Source organism: Lepeophtheirus salmonis, chromosome 2, assembly GCF_016086655.4.
Source record: "Lepeophtheirus salmonis chromosome 2, UVic_Lsal_1.4, whole genome shotgun sequence".
Lineage (NCBI taxonomy): Eukaryota > Metazoa > Arthropoda > Copepoda > Siphonostomatoida > Caligidae > Lepeophtheirus > Lepeophtheirus salmonis.
Window position 1 is genome coordinate 8,448,158 of NC_052132.2, and position 26,697 is coordinate 8,474,854.

The 26,697-nt window shown below is 34.1% G+C and overlaps 3 protein-coding genes across 3 annotated transcripts; 2 read left to right on the forward strand and 1 right to left on the reverse strand.

Moving 5' to 3' along the window:
- Positions 1–240: 240 nt before the first annotated feature.
- Positions 241–4,327, forward strand: LOC121132513 (uncharacterized). The gene is made up of 3 exons (XM_040727931.2): positions 241–710; positions 774–1,382; positions 1,442–4,327. The coding sequence occupies exons 1-3, from the start codon at positions 572–574 to the stop codon at positions 3,979–3,981; spliced, it is 3,288 nt and encodes a 1,095-aa protein (XP_040583865.1). The 5' UTR covers positions 241–571; the 3' UTR covers positions 3,982–4,327.
- A 10,120-nt stretch (positions 4,328–14,447) lies between these two features.
- Positions 14,448–17,871, forward strand: Nedd4 (E3 ubiquitin-protein ligase Nedd4). Its single transcript, XM_040727930.2, has one exon. The coding sequence runs from the start codon at positions 14,837–14,839 to the stop codon at positions 17,291–17,293; it is 2,457 nt and encodes an 818-aa protein (XP_040583864.1). The 5' UTR covers positions 14,448–14,836; the 3' UTR covers positions 17,294–17,871.
- Positions 17,872–20,705: 2,834 nt separating this feature from the next.
- Positions 20,706–26,013, reverse strand: Bre1 (E3 ubiquitin-protein ligase Bre1). The gene is made up of 6 exons (XM_040727929.2): positions 24,790–26,013; positions 24,385–24,726; positions 23,999–24,298; positions 23,695–23,937; positions 22,314–23,633; positions 20,706–20,859 (listed from the first exon to the last, which is right to left on the reverse strand). Exons 1-5 carry the CDS (start codon positions 25,837–25,839, stop codon positions 22,341–22,343), a joined length of 3,228 nt encoding a protein of 1,075 aa, XP_040583863.1. The 5' UTR covers positions 25,840–26,013; the 3' UTR covers positions 20,706–20,859; positions 22,314–22,340.
- Positions 26,014–26,697: the final 684 nt, after the last annotated feature.

The window sequence follows — 26,697 nt, forward strand, 5'->3', positions numbered from 1 at the left end:
GATGATCACTCTCTATCAAATGACATTTTTATCTGAAAACAATAGACATCAAAAATAAATTTGTATTAACTTATACTTCTAAAGCAATAGAAAATCATATGCAATTGTCATCAATATCAAAATTTTAATTAGTATTTAGGTATAGCGATCCATAACAAAGATTATAAGTAGTCAGGATAATATAAATATTATAATCCGTATGATTTAAACATAATTTGTATGTACATACGAACATTAAGTACATAAAAGAACAAAATGAAATATTATTGGAATAAATGTGGCGTTGAGAATTATGAAAATATTTTGAAAAGAATTGTGTAGCTCATCAAGAAGGGAGCTTAAGAAAAAGAATTCGTTGCTTTTAGGTAGAGGCAGGTAAATATTATTCTTTTTGGGTGCCCGAAAAGAAAAAACGGAGGGAATAATAAGGAAAAAACGTTGAACGTTCAAGGAGTGTGTATTCAGTATTATTTTCTTGTCTTCTTTCTTGGTGGGAATAATTCAATTTCTAAGATGAAAACCTTGAGCGGGAAGATTTAATTTCATATTTATATTATTTAATTACTTAAACATGTCATCTGATACTATGGAGGAGGATTCGGAAAGAATGAACGAAACAGCCCATCTAAAGGAACATCTTAACTTCACATACTATGGAGCTGCTCTCATAATTTGTTCCATACTTACTTATCTCGTGGATATTTCTCTCGGTAAGGGATTTCTTTTATAATTGAATATTTGACAGACATGAGATTCAATTGTTATATTTTCAGATACAATGGTGGCTCTTTCCTATTTCCAGAAGGGAGAGCTCATTTACTCTCTCGTAACAATCCTTCTCATTCTTATCCCTGCCATTTGTATACAAATATTCTCTATTCGATGGCTCCAAATGGATCTAGATCCTGAGGAAAGTCTATCAAAGAGAGAAGTCATAGTTCATCTTGGATTAATTGGGATTATACATCGATATTTCGAATCTCTTAAGTTAGGACTGAAAGCTAAAAAGACTGGGAATCCGTTGGACTATCAGTTATATTACCATAAACAAAGTGATGTGTCCATGTTGCGTCTTTTTGACTCCTTCATGGAGTCTGCTCCACAACTAGTTTTTCATCTTTATGTAGTTATTAAACAATCCCAATGGGAAATTGGACTAGCCACATGGACAGCTTTATCTGTTTTAGGATCTCTTATTTCACTTGGTAGTGGAATAGCTTCATATAGTTCTTCAATGAGGATGATACAATCCCATAAAAACAAAATGACGTGGACAGGAATGATTCTTCAGACAATCTGGAGGGCATGCATGCTTTCATCTAGGATCGTAGCTCTTACGCTTTTGGTTGTAGCTCTTCACCAATGGGCATTGTTGATTATTTGTAAGGACTAAACATTGGTTTTTTTTATATTCCAAAATTCATAAATGTTAAAATTTCAGTTATTCATTGGTTGTGCATGACAACTTGGGTCATATGTCAAGACACGGATTTTTGCCCAACTGTGTGGGAAGAACGGTTTTATAATGCTATTGTTGGAGTGATTTATTGCTTTTGTTTCTTTAATTTGAAAGAAGGCCGATCTCGCTATCGTGCATCCATATTTTATACAATAATAATTATTGAAAACCTGATATTTGTTGGAATATTTTTATGGATAACGGACATGGAATGGATTGGAATTGGATCCTTCGTTATTGTGATTTGCGGAACTATATTAGGTATAGCAAGTATGTTACTTTATTATGGTTACTTTCATCCTGGTGGCCGAATCAAGATGTGTGTCGAAAGAGAGAGCTATGACTTTGAAAAATCTGATATGTCTCAAAGTCCGGATTTTGTTATCCAAGACAGTAAATATGTAACACCTTCTAAAGTCATCTACCCATCTCCTTTACATTCTAAAATAACAGAAAGGCCTAAGGTACAACATTCTCGATCATTCAAAAATCCATGTCCTCCAAAAAGAAGACTCTCTCCTCAAAAAAATTCCGAAGATGAACCTGCTATAGAGTCTCCTCAAGATAAGCCTGATTCTGCCTATGGAACGGACTCTAGCCAAACCATATCCCGAAACGTATTGAACGAAACTATTGGTGGTGAAACTAACTGCTCATTTACTCCCAATAACGAAACGTATATGTCAATTGAAAAGTCAACACCTATGGCAGCATCTACTGTGTTAGAAGATAACAATGAAAATACTGATGCTTCATATATGTCTGTTCGTCCTGATAGTGCTCCTTTAAATGACAATGATACATATATGTCAGTTAATTCGCCAGTAATTATAAATTCTAGCCAGGATTCAACTATATCCAATGACTCTCTAATTACTGTGATTAATAGAAAAAATACACTTATTGCGAGAGCCAATAAAGCAGCAAATATAAACTCTGAAACATTACTTAAGAGATCTCCAGTTGTAAAAGACATTACCTCTGGATATGCTCAAATTTCTCCTACTCAAAAAGTGGTTCAACGAAAGAAGAGGGATTTTACTATTATCGTTCCTCCAATACCACGCCTCAAAAAACATGATGCTCCTCCTAAATTACCTCCAAAATCCATGTCCTCAAAAACAAGATCTCAATATGATGATGATGACCTTTTTTCTGGTCCTCATGATTATGAAAATATGGCATTAGTCAATATAAATAGAGGAGGCATCGGTGTTAGTCACTGGAAAACTTATTCAGACATGGCTAGTTTTCAACACGATGACTCTGGTTCCACAGAAAGAAAGCAATATAGTACCAGTTCCTCTACAGACTATGAAAGCATGCACTATTATGATGTTTATCCTCTCAGTAAAAAGCTTCAAGATAAATTAGTTAAAAATTTGAATTCAACTTCACCAGAATCTGATACGTATGAACCAATTGAAGTATTTGAGCCAAATAAAGAAGAAGATGATGACTATGAGCTTAGAGTCCCAGTTCCTATAACTCTAATCCACCATGACGGAGAGAAAATAGTAACCGAGAGAGTCATGAGCATGGAAAACTTAAAGGATGTAATTGCTAAGCATGAAACCGTACCTATGGATGATCCCCAAGATAGATCTGATCTATATTTATTAGCTCCGATGAGGATATTGGAACCAATTTTGGAGGAATCGGAGCCTGGAGATATAAGTAACAAGTCCATAATGACAGTTTTGTCTGATCTTCTTAATAAAACGTACGCATCTTCCTCAACCTACCATCCATCTATTTATTCGGATGGGCGTTTCACTCATAATATTGAAGCAGGAGGTTCCAGTTTGGTTCAAACAATTGAAGAAATCAGGAATCAATCACTTTATTCCTCTGAACCAAGGCCTAAAATACCTCCGAGGCAGGACAGTGTTGCTCCTGATCCACATAGAGATAAGAAAATTCCTATATCAACATATGTTGGAAGTAGGAAGAACATTTTAGATCTGGCTGGCAATTCCACTCATACAATCCTTAATACACCTAACAAAAGACATAATAAAGATGGTGAAAAAACTCCAGAGAAGAACCACCAAGAAAATAACGAAATTCCTTTATCACCCTCAGTCAAATACGAAGACAATAGTACTCCCACACCACCTCCATTTAGTCGACATGTTCAAAATCGAGCTCCCTGTAGGAGAAAATTTTCAATTATTCGTGAAAGATATGAAGTTAGCATTGAAGATTTACAATATGAATCTTCAGCTACTCTGAGACCAGATGAAAAATATGAAAATTTTTCATCTACAAGATCTCGAGGATCTTGGAATTGTTCTTCTTTACAGCCTAAGAACATTATGGACAGTAATTCATTAAGTCAAAGGAATATCCACGCTAGGCGATCAATGTCCATATTAGATGATAAGGAGAATGAGGCCCCCATTACTCGACCTTTAGCACCTAAGCCTCGTTTAGATAAACGTATTCATAGTCCCTTAACTAATAATATTCTTCCTGGATCTTTGTCGCCGAACTCTAGAATCTTTTCACAAGATATTTAACTTCTTTTTTATATAATATATATAATTTATTTAAGCATTCTGTTTAATCTTTTGTTTGATTATCATACATACAGGATTAGTCCTTAAAAATGTTTTTTATGGATAACATTAATGATAAAAAAATATTTAATTTCTCTGTTTATTTATCTTTTAAAAATTGAATATTTAACAAAAAAAAAAAATTTGTACAACAATTTGTATGTACAGTAGTTAAGGATTCAGTATATTATCTGGATTGGGAAACATTAAAAGTAAAGTTATAAACTAACAAATATATTATATTGATTAATCAATGTACTTGTCTATTTACTGAACTTCATAGTAATAAAATAATTGAATAATTCCACTACTCTTAACATTTCAGCTCATTACTATGTAAATGTACAATTTGTAATCTCTTGAGGAAAAAAAATTAACAATTAATGTACATACACATCTACTTTTTCAATATTTTGTGTTAGATGTTTAAATTTTGTAGTTAATTGATTTACTGGGGTGTACATTGAAATCTAAACACTTACTAATTCAATTATTAATCAAGGTTTAGTGATTTAAATTAATTCGATACATAAAATCATAAACAAATAGTTACAATAGAAAATAAATTTGAGCCCTCTAGCTTACGTACAAGTCGAGAAAATGACACTTTAACCTGATCGATTAATGTCCATTTCCGCACTCCAAGCAGTTGGGTGTCTCCAAGACCACCGTCAACGACGTCAGCAAGTCCGAAAGGTTGTAAAGGAAGAAGGGTTCTGTCAAAAAGGCCAAAACTGGGTCCAGAGGAGATAAAGAAAACCAATCCCCTCAAGTCCATGAGGACCCATGCAAGAGATATCAGGGTTTCATACCAGACTATCTAGAAAGCTACCAAAAAAGTGGGTGGAAAGAGGCTTAGCCTTGTGAGGTTGGAGAGGCCACTTTTGACACCAGCAATGAAAGAAACCCATATCCTCCATTGCAAGACTCTTTTAAATGAGTCTTTTGAGCTGTTTTGACACTTTTGGTCCCTGATGCCAACCCTTCTTGACTACTCCTTTTGTGTGAATGTCAAGGAGAAGGCCTGCATTGTCCATCACCAAACACTGAGGCCCACAAAGTAATTGTCAGCCAGCACTGGGACACATCTATTTATAATATTAATTTTGTTTAAATTCTATTGTCAATTAATAAACTATATATTATTGAATTTTAAAATTCAATTTGTTCAGATTTTAATGGACCACTCAGTATTCAACTCAAACACAAAATAAGTTTAATCAAAACTTCAGAACAACTTAGCTATGGTCAGTGCTTCCATAATTGTGCCAAATACGTAAATCTTGCGCTTTTAAAGATGCATTTGCGCTTAAAATTTTGGTTTTGCGCCTTTTATATTCCATATTAAATTTTTAGATGTTTCTCAAAAACTAACCATTCTAAGTAACTACTAGGAAATCATGATATTTCTCTGAAGGTAACCAATTTCTAAAAGAAAATAATGATTTTGACATACAGCTGCATGATACAATATTGAAGCAGAGAGTATGAATTAAGCCTTGAATATCAGATTCTGGATCGAGGTGAACAATCTCCAATATACTTTGAAACATTTTCCCCGCAAATGTGTGCCCAAAGAGATATTAAAGATTGCATTAGTCAACAACATTTCTACTTTTTTTTACTCTTGGATTGAGAGTGTATTGTCCTTATTGATTTTACTCCAAGAATTAGGGAAATGACTTATAAGTCAAAAAATTTAAAGTATATATATTTTTTCAGAATTTACATGATTAAGCGTTATTTTTCTCCTTGAAAAATCATAACAAAAGAAAAATGCAAAAATATAGTTTGTAGGTTCAAAAAATAGTGTATTTATTTATCTATCTTATTCTGAATAGGATAAAAGAACTACAAAAAATGACCCTTTCTTTGAAAGTCTAATTAATTCTTCATTTTTGATTAGAAGGACAAATATTATAATTTGTCATAAAGTTAAGACATACAGCTACATAATGAAAAAAGAGCACTTTTAAAAAACTAATATTGTAAAAGTCATTTAAGATTGGTTGTTATAAAATATTTTTTATATTTAAGTAGGTATCAGGGTGTATTTATCGTATATGAAATGTTGCTCTCCGTAGGCCATAAAAGCAGAAATTTCGTCTTATAAAACTCCTTTTAATGTTTCTCGAGGTATAAGCCGTCAAAAACACAACATATCGACCCAAGGGAAAACATTTGATGACCAGTGGTATCTCTCTTTCAATCAGCAATGCAAAATTTGAGAGGTTTTTCTCTCAAGTTGGAGTTGTAAAAGATCATTCATTGAAATTTTATGAAGACATAAATGTTGGAAGTGGCCTCAGGTAACTGGAAAAGAATGATCAAGATTGTATTCCTCAGAATCTGTTTCTAATTGCAATAGTTCAATATACGTATATATAGTAGTAATAAAAATAATACTGACAGAGCGTAACCCTTAGGATTTGTTGCGGAGTTATGATTGCAAGTCCTTGCTGGACTCCGAGTAGAATTGGGGATCAACATCGGAGTATTTTAGCAAATGTCTTTGTTTATATCATTTTCTCCTTCCTCCCTTGTTGCAGCGGATTGAAGCAAATCTATTTAAACGAAATGAGTATTATTATTTCTCTCCTCAAAACATTCTTCGAATTTTCAGAATTATCATGTTACTTTTCGGTTTCTTATTTTTAACATGCCCATTCTACACTGGATTTTCATCTTCACTATTCGCTTTTACTACATGAACAATTGTTGTTAGTCCTTTTTGTTTCAGGCCTCTGTAATCAGTGTTTATTTCCGTCCTCTCAGGGCTGCTTGCAGCTGATCTAATAAAACACCATGACAGCTAAGCTGCTCTCCTCCCAAACATTCTTCAAATTGTCAGGATGACCAATACCATTTTCTGTTTCTTTTTACATACCGGCGGTGCATATATTATGCTTAAAGTTGAATAGTTTGACATGAAAAAAAAGAAAGCGGGGAGAAGATGAGAGTGGGACATATGGTACACCTGAATTAAGAACCTTGTTAATATCAACTGTCTGTAAAATGATTTTGGGGGAACAAGATTAATTACTTCTATAAAGAAGATTTAAAAAGCATTAATGAGGTGAAATATATTTTAATTCAAATATATCTATTTTATTATGCAATTTAAATAAGTGACATCAAAGATAGGCAATAGCGCATACTTCAGAGGGAGAAGTTAACACCACTAGGACCGATTAAATAATGAAAAAAAAGAGCACACGCAAAAACCATTTTTCCTTTTCAAATCAGAGTCCCATAAGTAGAGTTACGTCACCGGGCTATCCGCTTTGACGATAGCTGACTCCTCATGTGTTTAAGTCATGGCCCAAAATATTTAAAATTGAATACTATATTTTAGGTGAAGAACTCTAAAAGGGCGATATATTTTGTTAAAATACCCCAAGTATGCCCTCTTGTCGTGCACCGTGGATTACAGGAATCGTTCTTGAGCTGAGAGGATGACACTTTCTTCCTTTCCAAAGGACAAATTCCTTGGAAGGCAATGGGTCTTAAAAATGAAATGAAATCTTTGGAAGCCATAATATAATTATCGATTGTGCTCTAGACATTTTGAAGAAATAAAGAATTCCAACTCTCAAGCCATTCTAACATTGTTGAAACATCTAAAACCTAAAGTTATAAGGCACACAAAAAACTCCAACAAACCCATTTTTATTGGGGAGAACAATACTGATACTAAGAAAATTTAATAATTCAGGAAATCTCAAGCAACTTTTTTATTTAGAATTTCAGATAAAAAAATATTCCACAATTTCAGGATCATACATACTTTACTCCTTATTTGGAACCTCCTACTTCCGAAAATAGAGAAATTGACTTAGTGGGCATGAATCTAATTTCATCAACAGTAGAAGATGAAACTTCTTATAATGATATTTTTTTTTTTTTTTGCATTAGTTACTTTATCGTTAGAAAATAATAATTATATGTTGTATTACATATATTTCTCCACAGATAAAACATCCAAAGGAAATAAATACCAACATACAAATCCAACTTGGAGTCTATGAAGCAGAAATAAAGGAATTAAAAAAGAAGTTGAAGGATGTCAAAATTTGGGACACAGAATCGAAGTTTAAGTCTTTAGAAATGCGCCTCTCTTATCATCTCTTGATATCTGACACAAGGGGTCGCTGAAATCTCGTGATGTAATTCTTCTCATAGGGTTCTGTTTATAAATTTTAAAGGTTTTTTTTTCATTAAAAACAACTATCTATGTTGTAAATTGTTTTAAAAATGCATAATACAAAAGTATATGCAGTATAGCCCAAGCTATCTATACCGCCACTTTGTCGAGCTCTCTTGTGCGAACGCAGTCACTCAAGCAGTTGATTTTTTTATTTTTTTTTGTCGGATAGGTTGTTCAACCTTGCACTAATTTGAAAAAAAAGAAATCGATTGACAAATTTTTTGTCCCAAATATTTGGAAAAGGCACGGAGCCCTCCTTAGAATCCGCGCCGGGAGGAACAAAATATCAATTGCTCGAACTCTGGGACTAAGTTAGACGTTTGTTTGTAAGGTAAAGCGGGAATGTGAGGCCTCTACTATATAACTATATATATGTATAACTCCGAGAACACCATCCCTCAGTCTAGCATGGGAAGGGAAAAAATATGTTGTTGTTGGTTTTGTGTTTCTTTTTTGTGGGTTGGGGGTGATTTTCTGCTATGGGGAAAGGACGACTTCGCCGCATCGAAGGGATGATGTAAACACCGATAAATTTTGGGTGACAAATTGGATTTGAGGCGTCAGCAGGGGGGTAGAAGGGGCTGGAGGTACTGTTTTTTTGTTCCGATGAAAAAATTTAACGTCAAAATAGATTTCAAAAATTTTTTAGAAAAAATTCCAAAACCAAGCCCCCTCTCCCTCCCTCCACACAAATATAATCCTGTGGACGCACCTAGTAGAGCAATGAATCTGGGTAGTGTAGTTGGTATTCCAGCTCGACAATGACCCAAAACATAGTCCTATGGCAACAAAGGAGTTCCTCAATAACAACCACATTAAGATCATAGATAGAGGTGTACATAATATGTCCTAGAAAGCAGGAGTGGCTGTTTTTAGTTGACAGTCTGAGCAAGGACTTTTTATTTTTCAAAACTTTTATAATTATTATTTAATTATTAAGAAGAGAAAATTAAAATATAGTCTAATAACTAGAAAAAATAGAGATTAGCAATAAGGGTTTGCCGGTGAGTTATAAGAGTAAGTCTTTGTTGGACTCGGAGTATAATTGAGGAAGGGCATCAGAGTAATTCCAACCTATGTTTTTTCTATAAGCCGAGTTTTTATTTCCGTTTTCTCACGGTTGCTTGCAGCTGATCTAATGTAACGTCATGATTACTAAGCATCTCTCCTACCAAACATTCTTCAAATTGTCAGGCTTACCAGGTTCATTTTCGGTTTTTTTTCCATAGTGGCAGGATATATTTTAAGTATTAATGAATTTAAAGAGTTCACTGCATCGAAGGGAATTGAGTGGACAATTTTGAATTTGTTGGATCAGTCCTGGAACTGATTTTCTAATCCCCCTTAAGTCTTTTTTTTTTTTTTTTTTTTTTTTGATCCGATCTTTTTTACCATTCAACGGTCCTAAAGACTGATAAGTCGATCATTCAGTCCTACGGTCTAAGATAACTTTTTATTTTTTTCATTCCAAGCTAGGATTGAAGAATACTAGCAATAATGTAAATCCGGTGTGTTTTTTAGTTGGCCTGTTAATTTGTAATTGGTAATATAAAAAAGGAATTTTCTTTTCCTTAGCAGTATTCTTTATTATTTAATTCCTGAGTAGTGAACATCCTTTCCTACATAGATTCAATTATATTCAAAACCTGATTGAACATTTGTGTATGCCATAAAAGACGGAGGCGTAACCCTGAGGATTTGTTGCAGAGTTATAATTTTAAGTCCATGTTAAATTCAGAGTAGAATTTGGGATCAAAATCGGATTAATTCTAGCAAACGTCCTTTGATATATCCTTTTTTCCTTCCTCTTCTTGTTACAGCTGATCTAATAAAACGTAATTAGCATTATTCTTTCTCTCATTCTTCAAATTGTCAGGGTTACCATGTTTATTTTCGTGTTTTTTTTACATGCCAATTCTACACTGGATTTTATCATTTAATATTAGTATTGGATCAGTCTAAAAAGACTACATACATATCAGTCCGGTCCTAACAATAATTTATCAGCCCTAGGACCGGTTCTTAACTGTCTTTTATGGAAACTGCAGCTGCTGTAATTACGTCATTTGAGTCACTGAAGTTTCATCCTAATTCCTAACCTCTTTCAAGGAGACATAGAGATAAAATGTTTATAAATTTTATCTCAATGAAAAGATAAGTTAAAAGTAGTATGTTTGTTACAAGAACATATTATAATACGTTTTAGCTATCACTCATTAATTTTTTTAGTTGTTATTTTCTTCAATCCTAGCTAGGATTGAAGAAAATAAAAAGATAGCTTTGACCTTAGGACTCAAAAGCGATGTATCGGTTCTTAGGATCGTTGAATGGTAAAAAAGTACTTATCTATTAAAAAAAAAAAAAACTGAAAAGGGAGGAAAGAAAGACTGATTAGGAAATCAGTGCTAGGACCGATCCAACACTAAAAAAATATAGAAGCGTAGGAAATGATACATGACAGCTAGAAGGTATAATAATAAGTTCTAGCCACACACCTCCTACTTTAAACTTTAGGTATCTCGTCTCTTTAAAACAGGTTATGATGAAACTTCAACAATTGAAATGACGTAGTTAACAATTACGTGATTTCAGCTGTTGTAGTTCCCATAAAAGGCTAGGATAAGGACTGCCAATTTTCATTAGGCCCGGAATGATAGGCCTGCAGTCTTTTTAACTTTTTTAGACCGATCCAACACTGGGTCTTCTAGCACAGGAATGATCCAAAGATCCGACCATAGTAACCAATGGGTGACTCTATAAGAAGTGCATTAAGGTCGTGGAGTGGCCCAGCTAGTCTCCAGACCTCAATCCCATAAAAAATCTTTATCAGTCGACAAACTTACAAAATACACAAAGGATGAAATACTTAATGTAACTTGATTCAAAAATAAGTATGAGCTCACTCAATCTTCTGCTACATTAAAAACACACTGATTCGATCAGATAACTTGTTGATATAATGTCATGGATTTTTCAAACTTGGAGGATAAGAGATATAATAGCTATACATTGAATGATGAATAACTACACAAGCAGTGAAGTATTTACCTCCAATAAAATAATCGTAGATTTACTCTTTTTATTCGGAAGAGCAAATACTTGGCCTTTCCCGCGCAATCCTACACACACTCTCCCGTTTCACCGTTTGAAGGACGCTTAGTTCAAGGTATTAGCTTAAACCTTCCTTTGAATTGTACACTTACTATTAGTATGGATGGACATGTTCATGTATACGAAACAATCAATACGGGGGTATCCCGTGACCTTTGGATCTGTAAGAGAAGAAGAGTCTATTTATGTCTAAATGTAGAATAAGAGTAACTCTAAGCCTAAGGCATAAGATATTGCGCTTTGAATTATAATAAGTTGGATAATATTAATAATAATTAAAGAGAAGTAAGTAAGGACGAGGACTTGCTGCTCTCGTTTGCTCCTGCTGAGGGGAGAAAAAAAGTCCAAAAAGAGAGAATAGAGCAGAGGAACAAGCTGACGAAGGAGAAAAAAGAAGAGAATGAGGAGAAATAGTTATAAAATAATAATAATTATACATAAATCTAGAAGAGGAATAAATAAGGACAGCAACCTCAGAGTCACTCAGTACTTGAACGCTATCTCCTTTTGGCGTGCGCTTATTTTGACTCTAGTGCAAAATAATTTTCTCTGATTGATAACATAAATTGAAACTCTAACAGCTCATATCCTACCCATTTCGAAAAATTATTAATTTTTTTTAATAGAAAGTTTCAGCAATTATCATGCTAATGACATGGAATATGTATTATATATTTTTGATTTAACTCAATTTCGTAATGAAACACATATATTATGTACATTATAGACTTTAACCTGAGATCAAGGGTTCTCAGCCTTTATTATTTAGTAAAGTGAACAGATAAAACCTAAAGGAGGTAAGATGGCCAGCTGCTGCTTCAAACCCAAAGCCTATTGAAGGAGGCTGAGACATGGAGCTTGAAGTATTGGGAGCATATAATCATAGATGAACTGATGTAACAATCAGGAAACAGCAGCCTGAAGCTTCAGTTCACAAGTAGACTTTGCTTCATTCTGCCTGCCAGACAATATCCCTCTCTTTTAAAACAGTAAATAAAATTTATCTTGCCTTTCGACCGCAGGGGCTCCTCCCCCAAATTAAGGATTTTTTGCTTTTTACCAAAAAAATTTATATTTGAAATTTAATTTAATTTTTACATGTTTTTTCCAAAAAAAAATTTCTCTCTATAGCTATAGATTTTTTAAATTTATCTCCTAAAAATTTAATATTAGATTTAATTTTTTTCAAAAAAAATTATATAAGAAATTTAATTATTTCTTATTTGTTTCCAAAAAAAATTATATAACAAATTTAATTATTTCTTATTTGTTTCCAAAAAAAATTATATAACAAATTTAATTATTTCTTATTTGTTTTCAAAACTTTTTTTTTAGAAAAGATGAGGATTTTATAAATTTTTGTGAATAGCTGTGGGTTTTTGGAATTTAATTTTTTCAAATTGATTTCCACAAAATTTTAACTTTTAATTTTAAATACTGAAGAATTTTTATATAATTTGATTGAAAATGGTGATGAGCAGATCGTTATTATTGCATAATGATTTTTGAAACTATGCTGGTTTGATAGAAAATGGATTTGCTCTCACTCATTTGTAGAAATTGGCTTGGATACACATTGGATATGGTTATACCCAATACAAGACAAATGTTTCAGCCTCCCACAATAATCTTACCTCCTTTTAAGTTTTACCTGTTCACTTTGCTAAATAATAATAAAAAACCTAGTAATATTTCCTACGTGGTACACTGGTTGAGAACCCCTAATCTAGGGGGCTAAATTATATATAGACAGTGTTGTGTAGGTCCTTCATTAAGACTGCAATCAAGTCTGGTCCCATCTTGTCGGTTTGTCATATCTTTTTAATATTCCGTTATATAATAAAATAAGTTTGATAACTAAGTAAAAATATACAATGTTTTATTATATTGTATTATAATGAAAATAGGGATATTTTTTTGAGATATGTACAATGATTTTAATACATAACTCATATATCTTATTTGGCTTAATAAACCATCGACATTTTTATGAAAAATTCCAAGGACCGGACCCAATAATAAGGATCGACAGAACAAACTCATATAATTCAAGGCACATGGAATAATCCCTCATGCATCATAGCTTGTTTTTCTTCATTTCCCCTCTTAAAGGAATTGAGTAAAAAAATGACGTTGACTCTATTTTTCCTTTTCTACTCCCCTCATGTAGGAATAAAAAATATTCGTGATTATTCCAGGTTTCTAGAGAATTCCATAGACATAATTTGTGGTTCATTAATAAAATTGGACTAAATTAAAAATATATATAACATATTCCATGTCATTAAAATTATTATTGCTTAATGCTTAAACTTTACACGAACAAATTATAAAGTTCAATGAAATGGGTAAGATAGGAGCTGCTAAAGTTTCAATTTAGAGTATTTACCCTATAAAGCGTTTTCACTGACATCATATTAGAATGTAGACGCCATCTTGAGTAGTACAAAGTTGATAATTGTACAAGATGGAATGTACAAAATTCTTTTAAATCTTGATGGAACTTCATCCAATATTTTACGAATAAAAATAGCTCAACACCTGGGTTGAACATTACTTGATACCAATGATAAGTAGAGATATTTGAATTAAATCAAAGTCATATCTACTGAATACCCTTATAAATTTCCACGATTATTTTTTTATCGATCGAATAGGGACAAAAAAAAGTGAGAGAATTAGAGAAAAGTATCTTATTCTGTCCATTACAATAGGCAATTTTTATCTACAATATGGATATAACGGTGTAATAACATATTTGTAATACATTTTATGGACAGATAGATATATAATAAAACTAGGCAATAGAGGTATAGATTTTTTATAAGAATATAAGGTTTAAGTACTTTTATTTGTAGGTCCGATTTTGAGGTCCAATAGTTCCTTAATATTAATGAGAAAAGAGTTTTTATGACTTATAAAACTTGGTTGATCATGCCCTCAAAATGGCCGTCATCAACAAGTCAAGTGAAGATGCTCTAAAATAAATAAGATAAAATTCTGTTGCACTCCCGTCAAGCACAAAAAGGAGCGTGTTCCTTCCCAGCTGACTGCACTAGCTCTACTTCTAGTTGCTTCCTGAAGTAACTGCTTCTTCTTTCTTGGACTACCTACTTGGTTGTCGCTCCTGCTGCTTCTCGTCCTTTTGATTTCTCTCTCTCTCTCTCCCTCTCTTTTCTTTCCTTCTCTTTCTTCTCCTGGTCTAGCTCTCGCTCCCCAGTTAGGAGTATTTTGAGGGATTTGAGAAGTGGATGTTGTTTTTATTGTTATTCTTGTAGTTGTAGTTGTTGTTATTGAAGTGTTCTTCGTTTTTATGTACATACATCGAGTTGTGACAAAGATGTGGATTTCTAAGGATTCAGCGTTGACTTGGTGGTGAGGACTGAGGAAGGGCTTCCTTGCAGTGTCATCACAACTACTCCGTTACTCCATTCCGTGCTACTACTTGGAACTGTGCTTGAATTTGTCATTTGGAGGTGGTGCCCGTAATACGCGAGAATGTCGTCCGGAGAGGGTCGACGGATCCTGGGCTACGTTCCTCCCCCTGGGAGTTGGGAACGGACGCGACTCCTCCGCTTAAAAGTGATAGCTGGGCATCAATTGGCCAAGAAAGATATCTTTGGGGCGAGTGATCCGTATCTGCGCATCGATCTGATGAGTGTGCATCAAGACGGAATCGTGGACTCTGTTTTGACCAAGACCCGTAAAAGAACGCTCAATCCCAAATGGGATGAAGAATTTATATTCCGTGTGAAGCCTGGAGAACACAAATTGGTGTTAGAGGTCTTTGACGAGAATCGCTTGACTCGCGACGACTTCCTGGGGAAGGTGGAACTGGGCTTGACTGGAATCCCTCGAGAAACGGGGCAGGACCTCCCTCCTGCCCACAAATACTACCTACTACGTCCAAGAACATCTCGATCCAAAGTAAAGGGCCATTTGCAATTATACCACGCCTTCATATCCGGCTCTCCGGGAGAAGACTCTTCTGAAGAGTCGGCTGCTGGGGCTGGTGCGGAAAGTGAAGAGCCCGTCTCTTTCACTGAAGTGGAAGGATCCAGTGACACCCCTTCAGGGTCCTCACCAGAAGATTGGGAAATCGTTCCTAACCCTCCTTCCCAGGAAGGGCCCCCAGAAGAAGGAGAGGGCGTGGAATTGTCTGAGAGGAGTCATCCTCCGCCGCCTCCTCCTCCTCCACCTCCACCACCTACAAATGATGAGGAGGATGAAAATGGAAACAATCCACCGGAAGGTGCTGTAGGCCCCTCAGCTCTTCCTGCTGGCTGGGAAGAACGTCAAGATGCAAATGGTAGAACTTATTTTGTCAATCATGTGGCTCGTACGACTCAATGGCATCATCCGGATTCAGGACAAGGCCGAACATCCTCTGCAGAAATGCCTGTGATGCATCGCGTACACATTTCCGCTGAGGATAGTCGTAGAGGATCACGAGCCTCAGATAATCCCCCTATATCATTAGATCGCTTTAATACTGAAGGCTTACCTTCAGGTTGGACAATGCAAGTAGCTCCTAATGGAAGGGTGTTTTATATCAATCATGCAGATAAAGAAACAACATGGGTAGATCCGAGATCGGGACGTCCTTCAGCCCTTCCGAGTCAGGCCAATGTGCCAAATCGTCGCCACGAAGATGACTTAGGCCCCTTACCGGAAGGGTGGGAAGAAAGAGTTCACACAGATGGTAGGATTTTCTTCATTGACCATAATACTCGTACTACTCAGTGGGAAGATCCTCGTATTTCAAATCCGACCATTGCTGGTCCTGCCGTCCCTTATAATCGGGACTATAAAAGAAAATATGAATTTTTAAAATCTCAATTGAAGAAGCCTAGTAACGTCCCTAATAAATTTGAAATTAAAATCCGTCGCCGTTACATTCTTGAAGATTCTTTTCAAAAGATTTTTATGCAATTCCCCTCTCATAAAGTTGATGTTCTTAAGACTAAACTCTGGATTGAGTTCGATGGTGAAATCGGCTTAGACTACGGTGGAGTTGCACGTGAGTGGTTTTATTTACTTTCTAAAGAAATGTTTAATCCCTACTATGGACTCTTTGAATACTCCGCGACCGATAATTACACACTTCAAATCAATCCTTACTCGGGAGTGTGTAATGAGGACCATCTATCCTATTTCAAGTTTATTGGAAGAGTAGCTGGAATGGCTGTGTACCATGGAAAGCTTCTTGATGGGTTTTTTATTCGCCCATTCTACAAAATGATGCTTGGAAAGGGAATGGAATTAAGTGATATGGAATCTGTGGATACAGAGTATTTCAATTCTCTAATGTGGATCCGAGAAAATGATCCACAGGAGCTAGAATTAACGTTCCAAGTTGATGAAGAAAACTTTGGAACGACTGTCACCCGTGAATTAAAACCTGGTGGAAAAAATATACCTGTGACTAATGAAAATAAAGATGAATACATTCATCAAGTGATTCAATGGAGGTTTGTGTCTCGTATCCAGAAACAAATGGACAATTTCTTAGCTGGATTTAATGAATTAGTTCCATTAAGTTTTATCAAAATTTTTGACGAAGGAGAATTAGAGCTTCTGATGTGTGGAATAGGTTCTATTGACGTGAAGGACTGGAAACAAAATACTGTATATAAGGGAGACTATCATCCGAACCATATAGTCATCCAGTGGTACTGGAGAGTCGTCCTCTCATTTAATAATGAAATGAGATCAAGACTGCTTCAGTTCGTCACAGGGACTTCGAGAGTTCCAATGAACGGATTCAAGGAGTTATATGGTAGTAATGGTCCACAACTATTTACTATAGAAAGGTGGGGGAATCCCTCAAGTTATCCTAGAGCTCATACCTGTTTCAACCGTCTTGACCTTCCTCCATACGAGAGCTATCAGCAACTTAGAGATAGACTAATTAAAGCTATTGAAGGATCTGAAGGATTTGCTGGAGTGGATTAACTCATATCAAGAATTTGTTTTACCTTCTCCTTGTTTCTAAAATCTAATTTAATTAGATGCATATATTTATCCCCAACAAAACAAACATTCCAAGACATTGTTCAAATCCTAATTTGAATAGAGAACATTTTCAAAAACTTTAATTTATTTGAAGAGAGTATCATCATCCCATCCTAGAGTCATTTTGGGATTGAAGCAAATACATATTTTGGTATTCATATTTGTCAATTCATAAATTATATTACTCTATAGATACGTATACTTTTTTTAAAGCCTGTGATTTTGTTTTTTTTCTGTTTTTAGTACTTTTTTGAACTACATATTCTACATAATATATATATATATATATATACATAAATGGCTTTATTTTCTATTTTTTTTATATTTTAATTCAATAGATTATATTATACATAACTACTACGATAATCCGGTTTGGAAAAGTGATCATTTTTAGTTTATTTTTTCTGTGTTTTTGTAATGGTGCTTTTTCAATTTTCAGCTTTTCAATTGCCCATTTCGGTGTGAGTGTAAATCTGTCTAATTTCTGTTATTATCAAATATATTTTGTTATACATTAATATTTTCTTATTTCTCGGTTGACTCCTCCTGGTGATATTGTTTGACTGATCTAATATAATTTCGTAGTCTAAAATTGTTCATTATTATTATTATTATTGAATTATATTCTATAAATCATAATCACTGTAGTCTTCCCAATAAGTATGATCAAGGGTTCAATATTTCATTTGATAAAATGCATTCTATGGCGTTCTAGAGATTATTAATAGAACGTTTTTATGTGACGTCAGCATTCTTGATGTCGGAAAATTATCTATTGCAATGGAATTAATAAGATACTCTTCTCTAATAATTATCCTACTTTTTTCGTCCCCAATTGAACAATACAAAGAATAATTGCGCAAATCTGGACATTAGCTAGGGATTTTCAGTAAAAACCATTTTTTCATTGAATATTATGGAAATGGTCGACTTTTGGATGTTAAAATAAGACTAACAAATAAAAGGACATTAACTTTATTGTCTTAAATGTGTATCCCTCTAGAGCAGGGGTCGGGAACTCGTGGCACCAGAGCCTATGCATCGCAGATAAATTTATAGTAAAAAAAAAAAAAAATATTACCCATTTTGAATTTTTTATTATACTAAATTTATTTGTAAGAAAGAGAAAATTTCAGGGGAAAATAGGAGGAATTTTTTAAAAATATTGATTTATTTCATTAGTGCAAATTATGCAGGAGAGCAAATTTTTGGAAAAAATTTAAGAATTCAGAGACTAATTGCTCTTTAACGAGCATACATAAAATGTATACATTTAATCAACTTGTAAGTGTAAGGTTCCCACGGAATTGCATTTTAAAATATGTGGCGTTCAAGGATATTCTACTTTTCTAATCCTTAATTAATAATGATTAAGAGATTGAGCAAATTTAGCTATTTTGTAGAAATACATATTTTTAATTTTATAATATATTCAAATATCATTAGCATCAAGTGATATTTAATCCAAATGTTAAGCCTTTCTTAATTCATAAAAACATTTGATGAAGTATCATCAAGATTTATTTGAAATACGTTCTTTTTTTGAAGTGCAAATATCAACTTTGAGCCCCCACGATGGCGTCTTATTCAATTTTTATGTAACTTATGACGTCAGTGACAACGCTGTGTAAATATGATAAATTATTTAAAAATGAATTATCGCCTGTATATTATGACCTTTTTTCAAACTGATTAAGGGTTGTTGGTGACTTCTTCCTTAACAGTATATGGAATGGATAATTTAAAGAGTTAGCTCGTGGAAAATTTTGACTTGGATGCATGTGAATGAATAAATAGCCACACATTATCTACACTAATGTATTAGTACTAGTAATAAATTAACTGTTGATTCTATAATTAGGCGGGAGATTGAAAAATTGCTTATTCTTTGTATGCCTATCATTCATAAATGATAATTATTTACTTTACTTTAGGCATAATGATTTATTGCGTCTTTCTCTATGTATTGTAGAATGTAAATAAATATAAGTAGTTAAATTATCGAATTGAAGTCACTAAAAATACATTTGGACCCATTTACACTTTTGATTTTTAAATATAAGCAACAAAATTGATTGTTATTTATTGAAACTTCTTGACTGCTGAAAATGATATGGTTAAGTTGTGAAATCAATATACTCATTAATTAAATATATATGCACAGTTCTACCTAGAAAGACGGAAAGGTAAATAAAAACACGTCTCTCACAGTTTATCAAGCCTTACCTTCTAAAAATATATAAGTCATATGTACTTTTCACCCAAACTTACAAATTGCCAATATTAAAAAGTTATCTGACTCAGTAATGTATAATAATAAAACATAGTCTAGATTTGATGACATAGACATAATGGCTAGGCTATGTACCTTTAAGGGAGTTCCAGACGTTGGTCAATGCAAGTATTTCATAACTTGCTTGATTTAGAAGTTATAAAGGGTCTAATTTTCTATCAAAAAGACCTCTACGTCGTTACACTTAGCCGTCCATCATCTAGTGTTAAGGCTTTCAACCTTCGATTTTCAACTGAAGTAAATTGACTTAGAAAATGTTGATATAAACTATTTATCGAATAGTATCGAAACCATTTGATTCAACCATGACAAATACCAATTAGGAAATAAATATCATTTCTGTTTTATGACTTTTTGTTGGATTTTGTATGGACCGTTTTCAACTGACGTAATAACTTACATCACAATCTAAGGCAACGTCGCCATCTTTAAGGATTCAATACTTGATATTTGTACTACACAAAATGAACACATTTCCAATCAATCTTGATGAAATTTCATCAAATGGCTTTAAAAATAGAAAAAGACTTAACACCTTCATTGAATACTACTTTATACCAATGAATAATGATACAACACTGATATTAGAATGAAATCAAAGTAATATGGACTGAAATTGCTAGATTTGTACATTTTTTTAAAGTTATTATTCATTAAGGATGAGAAAAGTAGAGTAATTAGATAAAAATATCTTAGTTTCTCCATTGCTATAGTTAGTTAATGATAAACACCACGGCAATAAAGTTGTATTACGATATCATAACATTTTTTTGAATATATATTAGGGTCTGACATATAACAAAATTTGCCATTATAGGGATAGATTTGTGATAGAATGTAAAGGATGAGTCCTTTTACTTTTTGGTCTCATTTTGATACTCATTTATTTAATAAAAAATGGCTTTTAATGTTATAAAACTTGGTTGTGTTGTCTCCCAAAATGGCCGGCGTCAATAAAGCTGACGTCACATGGACACGCTAATTTATAAATGATGAGAAAGAAGATAACTAGGATGAATTTTTTTTTCACATGGACACGCTCGTAATAATAAACAGAACTATCTAAATATTAATTATATTTAAAAAGAGATCGCTAAGTAAATATCCCTTGCAGAATCACAATTATAACAGTTAAATATGAAAAAAGGTAATTCCAAAAGGAATATGCATAAAGACGCACACATTAAAGGAACATAAAAATTATGTCAAATGCCTTTGAGTTCAAGCAATGTATAGATTAATGTTTGATACCATTTATTAACTGATGTATGAGAACAACTTATACTCGGGTTATTAAAATTACTAAAAAGGAAGGAACCAAACGGGGGATTTTATTGTATCTGTTCAAAGATGATCGAAATACTCCTATCAACTCTTATTTTTTGTCCTTAGATTGAGACGGTGTGTTCCTGAGTGGTTTTATATGAACTTTATAATCCCAAATGCCTGCTTTTGTGGTCTACATAGTGCTTAAAAAATATATTTCTTTTTTTTTTACATCTACATGATTTAGTATTATTTTTCCCCTTGAAAGCTTAAAATAAAATATACACGTTGACAGATTCAAAAAATATTTTAATTACTTCAGAATCTTTTTTCTGAATAAGGAAAAAATGACTAAAAAATCGATTTTTTTTAAGTTTAATAAATTCCTCATTTTTGATCACAATGATAAAAATAATAGTTTGTCATAAAGTGAAGGCTTAATAATATTTTTATAAAAAAAGGCACCTTCAAAAATCTAAATTTAAAAAGTTATTTTAAGATTTGTCAATTGGAAAAATATTTATGTTTATTTATTGATAGTAAATGAAATGTTGCTCTCTGTATAAGACAAAAACCATAAATTTTGTATCATAAAGGTAATTTCAACGTATTTTGAGATAAAAACAATGGATCAGGAACACACCATTTCAATCCAAGAGGAAAAATGTTCTGTTGACTAGTGCTTGCAGAACAATCAGCTTTAACTACTAAAAAATAACCAAATGGATAGCTATATAATGGTGTTCGGTACTTTTGCCTTAAACCATTTCGTCCTAAGGCCATTTTGTCTCATAGATATTTCCCTTAATATATAAATAAATGAGATTTATATGTCGTTATTTTTGGTTGAAATGGATGTTCCGTTTGAATTTGTTTATCAAAAAATGTAATGTTTATTACTGTAAAACGTATTAGAAGTTTTTTTTGTTGGAATGGGGATAGAAATAAATTCTAGCTTCACATTATGCTTGTTCGTAAATCCATGAATATTTTCTAGTATAAATAGTACATCATGTCTAATTATATTTAATAACGGAGAAGTGATTATTACTTCAAAAGAAAACAACCGTTTAATACGTTTTATACTAATACACATTACATATTTTGATTTAAAAATTCAAAGGGAACATCGATTTTAACCAAAAATAAAGAAAAACGACTTATACACCTCATGTATTTATATATTATGGGCAAATATCCTTGGGGGCAAAATGACTTAAGGCAAAACTACCTAGCGCCCTATATAATAATTGATTTGAGATACTTAAAAAATGAACACTTGTTCTAGGGGGTTACTCCGCGAGATTTGAATAGGAAATAATCAGACATATAAAGTTTAAATAGTAAAACTTGAAAATAAAACTAAAAACATTCATCAGTTAATAATAGGTAACTATATACCATAGGTAAAAATAAAAGGAAAGAAACTTATGCCAAGTATAGGCGATGATAATCCGAAGCTCCAAAGGCTGCGTTGCATTTGGGACATTTTCTTTGCCTCGTTTCGTAGCGAGTACGTAGACAATCGTAGCAAAAGCAGTGAAAACATTTTGTCAGAACGGCATCTTTTCGTTTGACTTTACAACTAGGACATGTAAGAGTCTCTTTGTATTCGCGGATTTCCTCCTTCAGAATTTCGTCCATATCTGAGGCCATTTCTATTTTACGTAGTCTCTCGAGTTTTCTTTTCACAAGACCTAACTCTTCGTGTAGACGCTTCGTCTTAAATGCTTCCGCTTCTAGAGCTGATGTTTTTTCAGCAACAGTCTGTTGTACTTCTTTAATTTGAGAATGATATTTTTCTAAATGAAGTTTTAAGTCAGCAGCCGATTGAGCAGACTCAATTGCTTTTCTTTTATGCATCTCCATAGCTTGCTGCCTCATAACTAATTCCTTTTCTACTGCGACCAAATTATTCTGTAAAAGACGTTCTTTTTCTTCTAACTTACGTACTACTTGATTTTGAGCTTCAACTTGCGTAGTGAGTGTGTTAACTTGTTGGGTTAACATATCTCTTTCCTCTCTGGCCAAGCGTTGAATTTGATTAGCCTTAATCCTCTCTGACATAAGCTTGAAATTTGCGTCATCTTTTTCACGAAGTTGTTGAATTAAACGAGAGTTCTGTTCTTGCATATCCTCAAAAGCTTGACCAGTCACCTCCATTTCCGACAACAAAGCTTCTTCTTCTTGTTTATGGTTAGCTACCTGCTTTTGTAATTGAAGAACCTGGTCTTCCAGTTGCTTGATTCGCCTAGCAACATCCTCATCTACACACCTCTTCTTCTCCTCTTTCTTGATGTCAGTCACTTTCTTTAGCTGTCCTCTGAGATCTTCCAATTCAGCTCGCATTTTCTTCTCTGCAGCCATTACTTGGGCCTTGTCTCTTTGTTCCTTAGTACAGGCCTTATACATATCAAGCAAAAGTTTCATCTCCTTTACATCCTTTTGAGCATTCTTAAGCTGTGTCTTTAAATCCTTCATGATCTCTGCATCTTTACCCCTTAGTTTGACCATTTCTTCAAGTTTTATGAGTGTCTCTTTATTTGAGGGATTTATTCCGGGTTCGCGTTTAATCTGATTCACAGATGGCTTTTCATTTTTAACTGTCGCTGTTCCATCACTATCAGGACTCCCCTCATCGTGATTAGGAGTTGTATCTTCTTTAATAGCTGTTGAATCACTCCCGCCATTATCATCTATATTAATGGCTTCCAATTTTGGCTAAAAATGTGAAAGGCAAATTATTTATTCAAATTTAAAATACAATAACAGGGATGCATACTTTGATCAGACCATTTTGTGAATCATCACTACTCGAGTCCCCAATGACGATATTTGTTTCCATAGGCTGTGTAGGCATACTACCAGCGTTGCAGGATGAATCTCCAGGAGTTAAAGATGAACCTTCTCCTCCACTTGCATGATCAGGTTCCTGTTTTATTTCTTCTTTGGCTTGCATTTCTAATTTTTTGGCTTGAAGTGCTTTAATTTCTGCTGTCTTCATATCCTCCAATTCTTTGCGTAACTACAATAGCATCATTTTAATTAATACAAAATCATGACGTCCCTGTAGCGTATACGCGTACCTTAGTTATTTCAAAATTAGATTCTTTACATTTCCTCCGATAACGCGCCACATCACCTTTTAATTGAACATTATGAGTTTGAAGTGAAGTGATCAAATTTCTCATTTCTTTATTAATTGGCCCAGTCTGTTCATTCGCAGCAAGATTTTGTTCAAACTCAATGCGTAACATCTCATATTCTTTACGAACTTGAGCTAACATGTCTTCAAGCTGAATAACTTCCGTTCTCAATTTCTTCTGAGCTAAAAGCTCTTCGGACTCCATTTGCTCAATTTGTCTCATGTGAGCATTTTTACAGTTCTGTAATTGGGTTTAGATTGGGTCAACACGTGCAAAGATAGGTACTTACTAAAGTGACTAAGAATAGTAGTATAAATAAATCTTACTTGCAATTGGTTGCGACTCTCTTCGACTTGCGTTTTTAATTGCATGGCTTCATTATAAAGTACCGAAAATTGAGATTGTAAACATTTATGCTCTGTAGTTTCAACAACAACATGCTCTGGCAATGTAGACAGCTCCATCTTAAGACACTCTACTTCTTTTAAGAGATTTTTGCAGGAACTTGAGGTTTTTTCTAACTCTACCAATCGATTTGTCGCCAATTCTCTTTGCTCCTCCAAATCATGTCGAATTTGTTCTATCGTCTTTCTTTCCACATTTGAGAGAACAACTTTCTGATCTAACTTGCCACCACCATCTTTATCAACGTATATCTTCAGTTTTTCCTGGTTAATAAAAAAAAGATTATTTTTTGATTGAGGGTGATAAGTAAACTCAATCCAACTTACTTGCGTTTCCATTAGACCAGCCTCAAGTTTTTCATTTCTCATACGACATTTACCAAATTCATATTCCAGATCATCCACTTTATTTAATAACTCCTCCGATTTGACTTCCTTAGCATCTATGAGCTCTTGGATTTCCGCTTGCTTCAAAGAAAGGAAATGATTTTTTTCGTGAAGTTGAGTATTTAGATAATGTAATCGCTTGTTTTCTTCTTGAAGGTTTTGATTTAATTCAACAACTTGAATGTCCAAAGGTGGTATTGGCATTTTTTTCTTTTCCTTCGGCTCCGATTTCTTATTTTCCTTATCAGATTCTGACTTTTTCTTATCATCATCCCCATCTTTTTTAGGTTCTGCATTGGAGGCTGGCAGAGATTTTGTATGCGAGTCTTCTACTTTGGGAGGCAGTGAGGACGAGGACTTCTTATCTTCTTTCTTAGAGGAGGATTTCTTTTTGGGTGCTTCATCAGAAGAGGATTCCCCGTCTTTGTTGTTGGACTCTGAGGCTTCGTCCAATTCCGGATCTAAGAACTCTTCCCCCCGAATGGCCCGAGAGATGCGATCGTTCCTTTGTATGAGATGATCAAAGGCCTGAATGATTTTAGCCACGGCTCTTTGCGAGACTTGGACCCTATTGGCGAGATTGGCATCCAACTCTTCCTTGTGCCAAGTGGAGAGTTGAGAGAGGAAGCTCGTCGTGGAAATGTCCTCGTTCTTCTTCTCGCCCTCGTCTCCCGTCTCCGCGTCAAACCGCTCCAAGAGGACACGGATGTCCTCGTTCAGTTGATTCCAATAGCGGTTGATCACATTGATCACAGCATCATCCCGAGTTTGCCGCTTCTCCAATTGATCAATCCGCTGCCGAAGCTCCTCTTCGATCTTGATCCTTTGCGTGAGGCGGAGACCCAACTTGTGGTTTTGGAATTGAAGGGTTTTGATGTCCAGCTCCTCCAAATTACTGATGGGACCCAGCTGTAGGGGCTCGAATACTATTCGCCGCTTTTTCTCACCCGTCGTCGGCTCCAAGGGAGCGGCGGCGCCTCGTTTAAACATCCCAGAAAGATCTACTCTTCTTTCAGCTTCTTACTTCCTTAGTACTTACTTCTATCACTATCCCTCTTCTCCTCCCTCCATACGCCGCAGCACTCACCACAACTCGCCACCACTCAGCAGCACTTAGCAATTCGTAGTTATTCTCTTTCTCTCACACTCACATACACACAGCTGAGGCACAAAGCAACGCACAGAGAGAGGCACACCAAAGGGAAAAGAGACCCCTATGTACGGGCACTCTTTCTATAAACAAGTCCATTTCACTCTCCAAACCTTTTCTACCCTACTCATCTCGCTCATCAGAGAGAAAGAAATCATTAATATAATATTATAAAGACTGTTCTGGGACAATGTGAAGAAAAGATTCACTTTTGATTCACGAAACCTTTGAACAGGTGGAGGTATAACACAGAAATCCCAATTAGATTTTGTCTAATTTGATTCTGTTGTTGGTTGTCGATTGTCTCGTCTCACTTAGTACGTCATGGCTTTTCATTATTGATTCTTTTTTATGTATAAACGAAGTAAGCAGTTATTCCATACTTAGACTCCGTTTCAAAAGAACAGGAATACAATTTCTTCTTGATCCCTCGTCGTTTGTATAATATATATATTGACCATATTATTATTTCCTAACAATTCATACACAAATATTATTCTTTTAATAAAATATTACTTAGCAATATCATAATACAATATCAATTAAAATACAATTTAGATTTTAATATTGCGAAATATATACATATATGTAATTCATTTTAAAAATGATGAAGAAATAGTATGACAGTGATAGTCTGGGAATATACATGGATTTCTCAACTATAAGAGATAAATAGCAGATTGTGTGATTGACTTATT

Bases quoted from the DNA above. Each gene is read 5' to 3' on its own strand.
- Bre1 (XM_040727929.2), bottom strand. From the start codon at position 25,839: ATGTTTAAACGAGGCGCCGCCGCTCCCTTGGAGCCGACGACGGGTGAG. The intron at 24,727-24,789 runs GTAAGTTGGATT...TTTATTAACCAG, and splicing joins CTGGTCTAATGGAAACGCAA to GAAAAACTGAAGATATACGT. The intron at 24,299-24,384 runs GTAAGATTTATT...ACCCAATTACAG, and splicing joins AGAGTCGCAACCAATTGCAA to AACTGTAAAAATGCTCACAT.
- Nedd4 (XM_040727930.2), top strand. From the start codon at position 14,837: ATGTCGTCCGGAGAGGGTCGACGGATCCTGGGCTACGTTCCTCCCCCT.
- LOC121132513 (XM_040727931.2), top strand. From the start codon at position 572: ATGTCATCTGATACTATGGAGGAGGATTCGGAAAGAATGAACGAAACA. The intron at 711-773 runs GTAAGGGATTTC...TTATATTTTCAG, and splicing joins TCTCGTGGATATTTCTCTCG to ATACAATGGTGGCTCTTTCC. The intron at 1,383-1,441 runs GTAAGGACTAAA...TTAAAATTTCAG, and splicing joins ATGGGCATTGTTGATTATTT to TTATTCATTGGTTGTGCATG.